This window comes from Drosophila willistoni, unplaced genomic scaffold, assembly GCF_018902025.1.
Source record: "Drosophila willistoni isolate 14030-0811.24 unplaced genomic scaffold, UCI_dwil_1.1 Seg597, whole genome shotgun sequence".
NCBI classification, from domain to species: domain Eukaryota; kingdom Metazoa; phylum Arthropoda; class Insecta; order Diptera; family Drosophilidae; genus Drosophila; species Drosophila willistoni.
In genome coordinates, this window is record NW_025814516.1 from 50,569 (window position 1) to 65,833 (window position 15,265).

At 40.2% G+C, this 15,265-nt stretch overlaps 2 protein-coding genes across 11 annotated transcripts; both read left to right on the forward strand.

Moving 5' to 3' along the window:
• The first annotated feature begins 751 nt into the window (after nucleotides 1–751).
• On the forward strand, nucleotides 752–7,952 carry LOC124461691. 4 transcript variants are annotated; one of them, XM_047013190.1, is made up of 4 exons: nucleotides 754–834; nucleotides 3,666–4,057; nucleotides 6,856–6,904; nucleotides 6,965–7,952. In XM_047013190.1, exons 2-4 carry the CDS (start codon nucleotides 3,701–3,703, stop codon nucleotides 7,336–7,338), a joined length of 780 nt encoding a protein of 259 aa, XP_046869146.1. In that variant the 5' UTR covers nucleotides 754–834; nucleotides 3,666–3,700; the 3' UTR covers nucleotides 7,339–7,952. The 4 variants fall into 4 exon arrangements, with proteins under 4 accessions (XP_046869145.1, XP_046869146.1, XP_046869147.1 ...); XM_047013189.1 differs by lacking the exons at nucleotides 6,856–6,904; nucleotides 6,965–7,952 and adding an exon at nucleotides 4,167–5,152 and having other exon boundaries at nucleotides 752–834; nucleotides 3,666–4,106; XM_047013191.1 differs by lacking the exons at nucleotides 6,856–6,904; nucleotides 6,965–7,952 and adding an exon at nucleotides 5,626–5,780 and having other exon boundaries at nucleotides 763–834; nucleotides 3,666–4,106.
• LOC124461690 lies at nucleotides 6,336–15,214 on the forward strand. 7 transcript variants are annotated; one of them, XM_047013186.1, is made up of 4 exons: nucleotides 9,214–9,679; nucleotides 11,198–11,960; nucleotides 12,043–12,501; nucleotides 12,562–12,950. In XM_047013186.1, the coding sequence occupies exons 3-4, from the start codon at nucleotides 12,060–12,062 to the stop codon at nucleotides 12,933–12,935; spliced, it is 816 nt and encodes a 271-aa protein (XP_046869142.1). In that variant the 5' UTR covers nucleotides 9,214–9,679; nucleotides 11,198–11,960; nucleotides 12,043–12,059; the 3' UTR covers nucleotides 12,936–12,950. The 7 variants fall into 7 exon arrangements, with proteins under 7 accessions (XP_046869140.1, XP_046869144.1, XP_046869142.1 ...); XM_047013185.1 differs by having other exon boundaries at nucleotides 11,198–11,730; nucleotides 11,762–12,501; XM_047013184.1 differs by lacking the exon at nucleotides 12,562–12,950 and adding an exon at nucleotides 6,336–6,406 and having other exon boundaries at nucleotides 9,239–9,679; nucleotides 11,198–12,369.
• Nucleotides 15,215–15,265: the final 51 nt, after the last annotated feature.

Below are 15,265 nucleotides of genomic sequence, written 5' to 3' on the forward strand. Positions count from 1 at the left end.
CAACGTTGAGACTTTCTAGATTTCAGTAAGGTGATGTACACTGTTGAGTTCACACGGCTTCGCTGGGGATTTCCGTATACAAAAATTTAATTTTCCACTTTTTTTTTCGGAACAAACAGTTGAAATTTTCTTTTAATTTCAGGACAAGCGTTCTGTCGCTGTCGCCGTGTGTGGTTCGGTGGAAGGCGCGCACAAGAATTGTGCGTCTCGAGTTCAGTCGTTGTTACAACTCGAGTGCGACCGAACTCGCTGCGCTAATTATTGATCAAGAAAATAATACACGTTATACACCAATCAGTTTTCCAACTTGATTTATTACAACAATGCCACGAACACGCAGGGGGGCTAATTTGAGTCGTCAAACAAACAGATCTAGAGGCATGCAAGATAGAAGAGCAATAAGATCAGATGCAGAAAGGCAACAAAGTAATGCAGATGTCCGTGTAAGAATGGTACAAGTACTTCGAGCATTTACATCACATTCATTTCTTCAAAAAGCATTACAGTATGCGCCTGATGTTGAATATTACGCTCATTCCAAAGTGGTAATTGGTACATTGGACAAGGAATGCCCGCACTGTCAAGCCATTAAATTTAAAAATGAGCCAATTGGGATGTGTTGCTCATCAGGAAAAGTGAAACTTCCAGAAATTGAAACACCGCCGGAACCATTGCACGGCCTCCTTATTGGTACTGATCCAAATTCTTCGCTGTTCTTGCTTTCAATTCGGCAATTCAATTCATTTTTTCAAATGACATCGTTCAGAGCAACGGAAATAGTTAAAAATACTGCTGCAAATGGTCAACAATTTAATTCCACATTCAAAATCAAAGGCGAAAGTCGGCTCATTACTACCAATGCCAAACGAACCTTATAAATTTTTACAAATTTACTTTATGGGTGGCGAGGACTCCGAACGGGCACTCGCCAATCGCGTGAATACACGTTGCAACTATAATCACCTCAATTCACCATTTGCAACGCGCATTGTCAGCGAGCTGGACGCTCTGTTAAATGAGCATAACGAAGTGTTGAAATTATTCAAATCACATATGCATAAGCTACAAAGTGACAATCACGCTATTTTCATCAATCCTGATAGAACACCAGCTGGAGGGCATATACGTCGATTCAACGCACCTGTTGTTGACGACGTGGCTGGAATCATGGTTGGCGACCATACAGCTACGCGACAAATCGTAATTCGAAGAAGAAATAATTCTCTTCAGTCCATTCCTGATACCCATCGTTTATATGATGCTCTCCACTCATTTTTTGGAAGGGACAAGACGGATATTGCATAAACCTTAAGCAACGAGATCCGGTAACAGGTAATTCATTCATTAAGAATATGAAAACTCTTCAATTAATACATGGATATACTATTATAGGAACCGAAACAAACAAGAATATTAGCTCAAAGGATTTCTATTCGTTTCGGTTGATGATTAGACGTGGTCAGGATAATATCATTCTACGATGTCGTGAGCTTTGCCAACAATTTATGGTCGATATGTACGTCAAGATAGAGAGTGAACGACTACGATACTTGCGATTTAACCAACAGAAGCTGCGTGCGGAAGAATACATTCACTTGCGAGATGCTATTGCCAGCAACGCTGATACTGCCGAAATCGGTAACTCTGTCATCCTACCATCATCGTACATAGGTAGTCCACGTCACATGCAAGAATACATACAGGATGCTATGGATATAATATGGATAATATGGACGACCTTGCTTTTTTATTACTTTTACATGTAATCCAAAATGGCAGGAAATTACATCGTTATTACCTGGACAAAGTGCAATACATCGTCATGACAGGGCATGTGAACATGCGCGTTCAAACGCTTCAGGATCCATCCGCCGAAACTTTTTCGAAACAGCTATTAGATATTGGCAATGGGAAAGTTGCCGTACATGAAAATACTGGATCAATAAAATTACCAACCGGTTTTTGCACGATCGTCCACTCGCAAGATGTTCTCATCGACTGTATATTTCCCGATGTACACACACAATATATAAATCTTGAGTGGCTGGCAGAAAGAGCCATTTTAGCAGCGAAAAATGTGGACGTTCATGGATTAAATTTCAAGATACAACAATTGTTGCCAACAAACTCTGTGTCATACAAATCTGTTGATACAGTTTGCAATACTATCGAAGCTGTAAATTACCAAGTAGAATTTTTGAATTCCTTGGATTTGCCAGGCATGCCACCGCACCACTTACAATTGAAAGTAGGATCTCCGGTGATTTTGCTCCGTAACTTGAACCCACCACGGCTGTGCAATGGCACACGATTGGTTATTAAAAATTAATGAAGAACGTGATTGAGGCCACCATTTTAAATGGCAAGTTTCAAGCTAAAAGGTAAGACGAAATTCTTTGACTGTTAGGCGTTACGAAGTTCGCCGGGTTTGCTATCTATATATATAAAATTCTCGAGTGTGTTTGTGTTTGTTACAAAACTACTCCGAAACGGCTCGACCGATTCTCACGAAATTTTTTATGCAGATCGTGTAGGACTGAGAATAGGCCAACATCTATTTTTTATACACAAATAATAACGAGCTCACGATTAAAACTGACTAACTGTGCTGGATATCTGAACTACCCTGTGTTTTATACGAGTGAAATTAGACACACGGCCTACTTGATAAGAGATGAAATTCAACAAAAATAATTAAAATCTTCCAATCGAAACAGGCGGTGAAAAACCATATACAACGTTGAGACTTTCTAGATTTCAGTAAGGTGATGTACACTGTTGAGTTCACACGGCTTCGCTTGGGGATTTCCGTATACACAAATTTAATTTTCCACTTTTTTTTCGGAACAAACAGTTGAAATTTTCTTTTAATTTCAGGACAAGCGTTCTGTCGCTGTCGCCGAGTGTGGTTCGGTGGAAGGCGCGCACAAGAATTGTGCGTCTCGAGTTCAGTCGTTGTTACAACTCGAGTGCGACCGAACTCGCTGCGCTAATTATTGATCAAGAAAATAATACACGTTATACACCAATCAGTTTTCCAACTTGATTTATTACAACAATGCCACGAACACGCAGGGGGGCTAATTTGTGTCGTCAAACAAACAGATCTAGAGGCATGCAAGATAGAAGAGCAATAAGATCAGATGCAGAAAGGCAACAAAGTAATGCAGATGTCCGTGTAAGAATGGCGCAGTTACGAGATGAGCGAAACCAACAAAGACAATTGGAACGAAGAGAAGCGCGCAGATTCGTAGCCAACAGACGTAGAGGGATTGACCAACATCAACAAGTACTTCGAGCATTTACATCACATTCATTTCATCGACTAGCATTTCAGTATGAGCCTGATGTTGAATATTACGCTCATTCCAAAGTGGTAATTGGTACATTGGACAAGGAATGCCCGCACTGTCAAGCCCTTAAATTTAAAAATGAACCAATTGGGATGTGTTGCTCATCAGGAAAAGTGAAACTTCCAGAAATTGAAACACCGCCGGAACCATTGCACGGCCTCCTTATTGGTACTGATCCAAATTCTTCGCTGTTCTTGCGTTCAATTCGGCAATTCAATTCATGTTTTCAAATGACATCGTTCGGAGCAACGGAAATAGTTAAAAATACTGCTGCAAATGGTCAATAATTTAATTCCACATTCAAAATCAAAGGCCAAATTTACCACAAAGTCGGCTCATTACTACCAATGCCAAACGAACCTTATAAATTTTTACAAATTTACTTTATGGGTGGCGAGGACTCCGAACGGGCACTCGCCAATCGCGTGAATACACGTTGCAACTATAATCACCTCAATTCACCATTTGCACATAAGCTACAAAGTGACAATCACGCTATTTTCATCAATCCTGATAGAACACCAGCTGGAGGGCATATACGTCGATTCAACGCACCTGTTGTTGACGACGTGGCTGGAATCATGGTTGGCGACCATACAGCTACGCGACAAATCGTGATTCGAAGAAGAAATAATTCTCTTCAGTCCATTCCTGATACCCATCGTTTATATGATGCTCTCCAATATCCACTCATTTTTTGGAAGGGACAAGACGGATATTGCATAAACCTTAAGCAACGAGATCCGGTAACAGGTAATTCATTCATTAAGAATATGAAAACTCTTCAATTAATACATGGATATACTATTATAGGAACCGAAACAAACAAGAATATTAGCTTAAAGGATTTCTATTCGTTTCGGTTGATGATTAGACGTGGTCAGGATAATATCATTCTACGATGTCGTGAGCTTTGCCAACAATTTATGGTCGATATGTACGTCAAGATAGAGAGTGAACGACTACGATACTTGCGATTTAACCAACAGAAGCTGCGTGCGGAAGAATACATTCACTTGCGAGATGCTATTGCCAACAACGCTGATACTGCCGAAATCGGTAACTCTGTCATCCTACCATCATCGTACATAGGTAGTCCACGTCACATGCAAGAATACATACAGGATGCTATGGATATAATATGGATAATATGGACGACCTTGCTTTTTTATTACTTTTACATGTAATCCAAAATGGCAGGAAATTACATCGTCATTACCTGGACAAAGTGCAATACATCGTCATGACAGGGCATGTGAACATGCGCGTTCAAACGCTTCAGGATCCATCCGCCGAAACTTTTTCGAAACAGCTATTAGATATTGGCAATGGGAAAGTTGCCGTACATGAAAATACTGGATCAATAAAATTACCAACCGGTTTTTGCACGATCGTCCACTCGCAAGATGTTCTCATCGACTGTATATTTCCCGATGTACACACACAATATATAAATCTTGAGTGGCTGACAGAAAGAGCCATTTTAGCAGCGAAAAATGTGGACGTTCATGGATTAAATTTCAAGATACAACAATTGTTGCCAACAAACTCTGTCATACAAATCTGTTGATACAGTTTGCAATACTATCGAAGCTGTAAATTACCAAGTAGAATTTTTGAATTCCTTGGATTTGCCAGGCATGCCACCGCACCACTTACAATTGAAAGTAGGATCTCCGGTGATTTTGCTCCGTAACTTGAACCCACCACGGCTGTGCAATGGCACACGATTGGTTATTAAAAAATTAATGAAGAACGTGATTGAGGCCACCATTTTAAATGGCAAGTTTCAAGCTAAAAGGTAAGACGAAATTCTTTGCCTGTTAGGCGTTACGAAGTTCGCCGGGTTTGCTATCTATATATATAAAATTCTCGAGTGTGTTTGTGTTTGTTACAAAACTACTCCGAAACCTCTCGACCGATTCTCACGAAATTTTTTATGCAGATCGTGTAGGACTGAGAATAGGCCAACATCTATTTTTTATACCCAAATAATAACGAGCTCACGATTAAAACTGCCTAACTGTGCTGGATATCTGAACTACCCTGTGTTTTATACGAGTGAAATTAGACACACGGCCTACTTGATAAGAGATGAAATTCCACAAAAATAATTTAAATCTTCAAATCGGAACAGGCCGATTTCTAGATTTCAGTAAGGTGATGTACACTGTTGAGTTCACACGGCTTCGCTTGGGGATTTCCGTATACAAAAATTTAATTTTCCACTTTTTTTTCGGAACAAACAGTTGAAATTTTCTTTTAATTTCAGGACAAGCGTTCTGTCGCTGTCGCCGAGTGTGGTTCGGTGGAAGGCGCGCACAAGAATTGTGCGTCTCGAGTTCAGTCGTTGTTACAACTCGAGTGCGACCGAACTCGCTGCGCTAATTATTGATCAAGAAAATAATACACGTTATACACCAATCAGTTTTCCAACTTGATTTATTACAACAATGCCACGAACACGCAGGGGGGCTAATTTGAGTCGTCAAACAAACAGATCTAGAGGCATGCAAGATAGAAGAGCAATAAGATCAGATGCAGAAAGGCAACAAAGTAATGCAGATGTCCGTGTAAGAATGGCGCAGTTACGAGATGAGCGAAACCAACAAAGACAATTGGAACGAAGAGAAGCGCGCAGATTCGTAGACGTAGAGGGATTGACCAACATCAACAAGTACTTCGAGCATTTACATCACATTCATTTCTTCGACTAGCATTTCAGTATGAGCCTGATGTTGAATATTACGCTCATTCCAAAGTGGTAATTGGTACATTGGACAAGGAATGCCCGCACTGTCAAGCCCTTAAATTTAAAAATGAGCCAATTGGGATGTGTTGCTCATCAGGAAAAGTGAAACTTCCAGAAATTGAAACACCGCCGGAACCATTGCACGGCCTCCTTATTGGTACTGATCCAAATTCTTCGCTGTTCTTGCTTTCAATTCGGCAATTCAATTCATTTTTTCAAATGACATCGTTCAGAGCAACGGAAATAGTTAAAAATACTGCTGCAAATGGTCAACAATTTAATTCCACATTCAAAATCAAAGGCGAAAGTCGGCTCATTACTACCAATGCCAAACGAACCTTATAAATTTTTACAAATTTACTTTATGGGTGGCGAGGACTCCGAACGGGCACTCGCCAATCGCGTGAATACACGTTGCAACTATAATCACCTCAATTCACCATTTGCAACGCGCATTGTCAGCGAGCTGGACGCTCTGTTAAATGAGCATAACGAAGTGTTGAAATTATTCAAATCACATATGCATAAGCTACAAAGTGACAATCACGCTATTTTCATCAATCCTGATAGAACACCAGCTGGAGGGCATATACGTCGATTCAACGCACCTGTTGTTGACGACGTGGCTGGAATCATGGTTGGCGACCATACAGCTACGCGACAAATCGTAATTCGAAGAAGAAATAATTCTCTTCAGTCCATTCCTGATACCCATCGTTTATATGATGCTCTCCACTCATTTTTTGGAAGGGACAAGACGGATATTGCATAAACCTTAAGCAACGAGATCCGGTAACAGGTAATTCATTCATTAAGAATATGAAAACTCTTCAATTAATACATGGATATACTATTATAGGAACCGAAACAAACAAGAATATTAGCTCAAAGGATTTCTATTCGTTTCGGTTGATGATTAGACGTGGTCAGGATAATATCATTCTACGATGTCGTGAGCTTTGCCAACAATTTATGGTCGATATGTACGTCAAGATAGAGAGTGAACGACTACGATACTTGCGATTTAACCAACAGAAGCTGCGTGCGGAAGAATACATTCACTTGCGAGATGCTATTGCCAGCAACGCTGATACTGCCGAAATCGGTAACTCTGTCATCCTACCATCATCGTACATAGGTAGTCCACGTCACATGCAAGAATACATACAGGATGCTATGGATATAATATGGATAATATGGACGACCTTGCTTTTTTATTACTTTTACATGTAATCCAAAATGGCAGGAAATTACATCGTTATTACCTGGACAAAGTGCAATACATCGTCATGACAGGGCATGTGAACATGCGCGTTCAAACGCTTCAGGATCCATCCGCCGAAACTTTTTCGAAACAGCTATTAGATATTGGCAATGGGAAAGTTGCCGTACATGAAAATACTGGATCAATAAAATTACCAACCGGTTTTTGCACGATCGTCCACTCGCAAGATGTTCTCATCGACTGTATATTTCCCGATGTACACACACAATATATAAATCTTGAGTGGCTGGCAGAAAGAGCCATTTTAGCAGCGAAAAATGTGGACGTTCATGGATTAAATTTCAAGATACAACAATTGTTGCCAACAAACTCTGTGTCATACAAATCTGTTGATACAGTTTGCAATACTATCGAAGCTGTAAATTACCAAGTAGAATTTTTGAATTCCTTGGATTTGCCAGGCATGCCACCGCACCACTTACAATTGAAAGTAGGATCTCCGGTGATTTTGCTCCGTAACTTGAACCCACCACGGCTGTGCAATGGCACACGATTGGTTATTAAAAAATTAATGAAGAACGTGATTGAGGCCACCATTTTAAATGGCAAGTTTCAAGCTAAAAGGTAAGACGAAATTCTTTGACTGTTAGGCGTTACGAAGTTCGCCGGGTTTGCTATCTATATATATAAAATTCTCGAGTGTGTTTGTGTTTGTTACAAAACTACTCCGAAACGGCTCGACCGATTCTCACGAAATTTTTTATGCAGATCGTGTAGGACTGAGAATAGGCCAACATCTATTTTTTATACACAAATAATAACGAGCTCACGATTAAAACTGACTAACTGTGCTGGATATCTGAACTACCCTGTGTTTTATACGAGTGAAATTAGACACACGGCCTACTTGATAAGAGATGAAATTCAACAAAAATAATTAAAATCTTCCAATCGAAACAGGCGGTGAAAAACCATATACAACGTTGAGACTTTCTAGATTTCAGTAAGGTGATGTACACTGTTGAGTTCACACGGCTTCGCTTGGGGATTTCCGTATACACAAATTTAATTTTCCACTTTTTTTTCGGAACAAACAGTTGAAATTTTCTTTTAATTTCAGGACAAGCGTTCTGTCGCTGTCGCCGAGTGTGGTTCGGTGGAAGGCGCGCACAAGAATTGTGCGTCTCGAGTTCAGTCGTTGTTACAACTCGAGTGCGACCGAACTCGCTGCGCTAATTATTGATCAAGAAAATAATACACGTTATACACCAATCAGTTTTCCAACTTGATTTATTACAACAATGCCACGAACACGCAGGGGGGCTAATTTGAGTCGTCAAACAAACAGATCTAGAGGCATGCAAGATAGAAGAGCAATAAGATCAGATGCAGAAAGGCAACAAAGTAATGCAGATGTCCGTGTAAGAATGGCGCAGTTACGAGATGAGCGAAACCAACAAAGACAATTGGAACGAAGAGAAGCGCGCAGATTCGTAGCCAACAGACGTAGAGGGATTGACCAACATCAACAAGTACTTCGAGCATTTACATCACATTCATTTCATCGACTAGCATTTCAGTATGAGCCTGATGTTGAATATTACGCTCATTCCAAAGTGGTAATTGGTACATTGGACAAGGAATGCCCGCACTGTCAAGCCCTTAAATTTAAAAATGAACCAATTGGGATGTGTTGCTCATCAGGAAAAGTGAAACTTCCAGAAATTGAAACACCGCCGGAACCATTGCACGGCCTCCTTATTGGTACTGATCCAAATTCTTCGCTGTTCTTGCGTTCAATTCGGCAATTCAATTCATGTTTTCAAATGACATCGTTCGGAGCAACGGAAATAGTTAAAAATACTGCTGCAAATGGTCAATAATTTAATTCCACATTCAAAATCAAAGGCCAAATTTACCACAAAGTCGGCTCATTACTACCAATGCCAAACGAACCTTATAAATTTTTACAAATTTACTTTATGGGTGGCGAGGACTCCGAACGGGCACTCGCCAATCGCGTGAATACACGTTGCAACTATAATCACCTCAATTCACCATTTGCACATAAGCTACAAAGTGACAATCACGCTATTTTCATCAATCCTGATAGAACACCAGCTGGAGGGCATATACGTCGATTCAACGCACCTGTTGTTGACGACGTGGCTGGAATCATGGTTGGCGACCATACAGCTACGCGACAAATCGTGATTCGAAGAAGAAATAATTCTCTTCAGTCCATTCCTGATACCCATCGTTTATATGATGCTCTCCAATATCCACTCATTTTTTGGAAGGGACAAGACGGATATTGCATAAACCTTAAGCAACGAGATCCGGTAACAGGTAATTCATTCATTAAGAATATGAAAACTCTTCAATTAATACATGGATATACTATTATAGGAACCGAAACAAACAAGAATATTAGCTTAAAGGATTTCTATTCGTTTCGGTTGATGATTAGACGTGGTCAGGATAATATCATTCTACGATGTCGTGAGCTTTGCCAACAATTTATGGTCGATATGTACGTCAAGATAGAGAGTGAACGACTACGATACTTGCGATTTAACCAACAGAAGCTGCGTGCGGAAGAATACATTCACTTGCGAGATGCTATTGCCAACAACGCTGATACTGCCGAAATCGGTAACTCTGTCATCCTACCATCATCGTACATAGGTAGTCCACGTCACATGCAAGAATACATACAGGATGCTATGGATATAATATGGATAATATGGACGACCTTGCTTTTTTATTACTTTTACATGTAATCCAAAATGGCAGGAAATTACATCGTCATTACCTGGACAAAGTGCAATACATCGTCATGACAGGGCATGTGAACATGCGCGTTCAAACGCTTCAGGATATATCCGCCGAAACTTTTTCGAAACAGCTATTAGATATTGGCAATGGGAAAGTTGCCGTACATGAAAATACTGGATCAATAAAATTACCAACCGGTTTTTGCACGATCGTCCACTCGCAAGATGTTCTCATCGACTGTATATTTCCCGATGTACACACACAATATATAAATCTTGAGTGGCTGACAGAAAGAGCCATTTTAGCAGCGAAAAATGTGGACGTTCATGGATTAAATTTCAAGATACAACAATTGTTGCCAACAAACTCTGTCATACAAATCTGTTGATACAGTTTGCAATACTATCGAAGCTGTAAATTACCAAGTAGAATTTTTGAATTCCTTGGATTTGCCAGGCATGCCACCGCACCACTTACAATTGAAAGTAGGATCTCCGGTGATTTTGCTCCGTAACTTGAACCCACCACGGCTGTGCAATGGCACACGATTGGTTATTAAAAAATTAATGAAGAACGTGATTGAGGCCACCATTTTAAATGGCAAGTTTCAAGCTAAAAGGTAAGACGAAATTCTTTGCCTGTTAGGCGTTACGAAGTTCGCCGGGTTTGCTATCTATATATATAAAATTCTCGAGTGTGTTTGTGTTTGTTACAAAACTACTCCGAAACCTCTCGACCGATTCTCACGAAATTTTTATGCAGATCGTGTAGGACTGAGAATAGGCCAACATCTATTTTTTATACCCAAATAATAACGAGCTCACGATTAAAACTGCCTAACTGTGCTGGATATCTGAACTACCCTGTGTTTTATACGAGTGAAATTAGACACACGGCCTACTTGATAAGAGATGAAATTCCACAAAAATAATTTAAATCTTCAAATCGGAACAGGCCGATTTCTAGATTTCAGTAAGGTGATGTACACTGTTGAGTTCACACGGCTTCGCTTGGGGATTTCCGTATACAAAAATTTAATTTTCCACTTTTTTTTCGGAACAAACAGTTGAAATTTTCTTTTAATTTCAGGACAAGCGTTCTGTCGCTGTCGCCGAGTGTGGTTCGGTGGAAGGCGCGCACAAGAATTGTGCGTCTCGAGTTCAGTCGTTGTTACAACTCGAGTGCGACCGAACTCGCTGCGCTAATTATTGATCAAGAAAATAATACACGTTATACACCAATCAGTTTTCCAACTTGATTTATTACAACAATGCCACGAACACGCAGGGGGGCTAATTTGAGTCGTCAAACAAACAGATCTAGAGGCATGCAAGATAGAAGAGCAATAAGATCAGATGCAGAAAGGCAACAAAGTAATGCAGATGTCCGTGTAAGAATGGCGCAGTTACGAGATGAGCGAAACCAACAAAGACAATTGGAACGAAGAGAAGCGCGCAGATTCGTAGCCAACAGACGTAGAGGGATTGACCAACATCAACAAGTACTTCGAGCATTTACATCACATTCATTTCTTCGACTAGCATTTCAGTATGAGCCTGATGTTGAATATTACGCTCATTCCAAAGTGGTAATTGGTACATTGGACAAGGAATGCCCGCACTGTCAAGCCCTTAAATTTAAAAATGAGCCAATTGGGATGTGTTGCTCATCAGGAAAAGTGAAACTTCCAGAAATTGAAACACCGCCGGAACCATTGCACGGCCTCCTTATTGGTACTGATCCAAATTCTTCGCTGTTCTTGCGTTCAATTCGGCAATTCAATTCATGTTTTCAAATGACATCGTTCGGAGCAACGGAAATAGTTAAAAATACTGCTGCAAATGGTCAACAATTTAATTCCACGTTCAAAATCAAAGGCCAAATTTACCACAAAGTCGGCTCATTACTACCAATGCCAAACGAACCTTATAAATTTTTACAAATTTACTTTATGGGTGGCGAGGACTCCGAACGGGCACTCGCCGATCGCGTGAATACACGTTGCAACTATAATCACCTCAATTCACCATTTGCAACGCGCATTGTCAGCGAGCTGGACGCTCTGTTAAATGAGCACAACGAATTGTTGAAATTATTCAAATCACATATGCATAAGCTACAAAGTGACAATCACGCTATTTTCATCAATCCTGATAGAACACCAGCTGGAGGGCATATACGTCGATTCAACGCACCTGTTGTTGACGACGTGGCTGGAATCATGGTTGGCGACCATACAGCTACGCGACAAATCGTGATTCGAAGAAGAAATAATTCTCTTCAGTCCATTCCTGATACCCATCGTTTGTATGATGCTCTCCAATATCCACTCATTTTTTGGAAGGGACAAGACGGATATTGCATAAACCTTAAGCAACGAGATCCGGTAACAGGTAATTCATTCATTAAGAATATGAAAACTCTTCAATTAATACATGGATATACTATTATAGGAACCGAAACAAACAAGAATATTAGCATAAAGGATTTCTATTCGTTTCGGTTGATGATTAGACGTGGTCAGGATAATATCATTCTACGATGTCGTGAGCTTTGCCAACAATTTATGGTCGATATGTACGTCAAGATAGAGAGTGAACGACTACGATACTTGCGATTTAACCAACAGAAGCTACGTGCGGAAGAATACATTCACTTGCGAGATGCTATTGCCAGCAACGCTGATACTGCCGAAATCGGTAACTCTGTCATCCTACCATCATCGTACATAGGTAGTCCACGTCACATGCAAGAATACATACAGGATGCTATGGATATAATATGGATAATATGGACGACCTTGCTTTTTTATTACTTTTACATGTAATACAAAATGGCAGGAAATTACATCGTTATTACCTGGACAAAGTGTAATACATCGTCATGACAGGGCATGTGAACATGCGCATTCAAACGCTTCAGGATCCATCCGCCGAAACTTTTTCGAAACAGCTATTAGATATTGGCAATGGGAAAGTTGCCGTACATGAAAATACTGGATCAATAAAATTACCAACCGGTTTTGCACGATCGTCCACTTGCAAGATGTTCTCATCGACTGTATATTTCCCGATGTACACACACAATATATAAATCTTGAGTGGCTGGCAGAAAGAGCCATTTTAGCAGCGAAAAATGTGGACGTTCATGAATTAAATTTCAAGATACAACAATTGTTGCCAACAAACTCTGTGTCATACAAATCTGTTGATACAGTTTGCAATACTATCGAAGCTGTAAATTACCAAGTAGAATTTTTGAATTCCTTGGATTTGCCAGGCATGCCACCGCACCACTTACAATTGAAAGTAGGATCTCCGGTGATTTTGCTCAGTGACTTGAACCCACCACGGCTGTGCAATGGCACACGATTGGTTATTAAAAAATTAATGAAGAACGTGATTGAGGCCACCATTTTAAATGGCAAGTTTCAAGCTAAAAGGTAACACGAAATTCTTTGACTGTTAGGCGTTACGAAGTTCGCCGGGTTTGCTAGTCTATATTTATAAAATTCTCGAGTGTGTTTGTGTTTGTTACAAAACTACTCCGAAACGGCTCGACCGATTCTCACGAAATTTTTTATGCAGATCGTGTAGTACTGAGAATAGGCCAACATCTATTTTTTATACCCAAATAATAACGAGCTCACGATTAAAACTAACTGTGCTGGATATCTGAACTACCCTGTGTTTTATACGAGTGAAATTAGACACACGGCCTACTTGATAAGAGATGAAATTCAACAAAAATAATTTAAATCTTCCAATCGAAACAGGCCGTGAAAAACCATATACAACGTTGAGACTTTCTAGATTTCAGTAAGGTGATGTACACTGTTGAGTTCACACGGCTTCGCTTGGGATTTCCGTATACAAAAATTTAATTTTCCACTTTTTTTTCGGAACAAACAGTTGAAATTTTCTTTTAATTTCAGGACAAGCGTTCTGTCGCTGTCGCCGAGTGTGGTTCGGTGGAAGGCGCGCACAAGAATTGTGCGTCTCGAGTTCAGTCGTTGTTACAACTCGAGTGCGACCGAACTCGCTGCGCTAATTATTGACCAAGAAAATAATACACGTTATACACCAATCAGTTTTCCAACTTGATTTATTACAACAATGCCACGAACACGCAGGGGGGCTAATTTGAGTCGTCAAACAAACAGATCTAGAGGCATGCAAGATAGAAGAGCAATAAGATCAGATGCAGAAAGGCAACAAAGTAATGCAGATGTCCGTGTAAGAATGGCGCAGTTAAGAGATGAGCGAAACCAACAAAGACAATTGGAACGAAGAGAAGCGCTCAGATTCGTAGCCAACAGACGTAGAGGGATTGACCAACATCAACAAGTACTTCGAGCATTTACATCACATTCATTTCATCGACTAGCATTTCAGTATGAGCCTGATGTTGAATATTACGCTCATTCCAAAGTGGTAATTGGTACATTGGACAAGGAATGCCCGCACTGTCAAGCCCTTAAATTTAAAAATGAGCCAATTGGGATGTGTTGCTCATCAGGAAAAGTGAAACTTCCAGAAATTGAAACACCGCCGGAACCATTGCACGGCCTCCTTATTGGTACTGATCCAAATTCTTCGCTGTTCTTGCGTTCAATTCGGCAATTCAATTCATGTTTTCAAATGACATCGTTCGGAGCAACGGAAATAGTTAAAAATACTGCTGCAAATGGTCAACAATTTAATTCCACATTCAAAATCAAAGGCCAAATTTACCACAAAGTCGGCTCATTACTACCAATGCCAAACGAACCTTATAAATTTTTACAAATTTACTTTATGGGTGGCGAGGACTCCGAACGGGCACTCGCCAATCGCGTGAATACACGTTGCAACTATAATCACCTCAATTCACCATTTGCAACGCGCATTGTCAGCGAGCTGGACGCTCTGTTAAATGAGCACAACGAATTGTTGAAATTATTCAAATCACATATGCATAAGCTACAAAGTGACAATCACGCTATTTTCATCAATCCTGATAGAACACCAGCTGGAGGGCATATACGTCGATTCAACGCACCTGTTGTTGACGACGTGGCTGGAATCATGGTTGGCGACCATACAGCTACGCGACAAATCGTGATTCGAAGAAGAAATAATTCTCTTCAGTCCATTCCTGATACCCATCGTTTATATG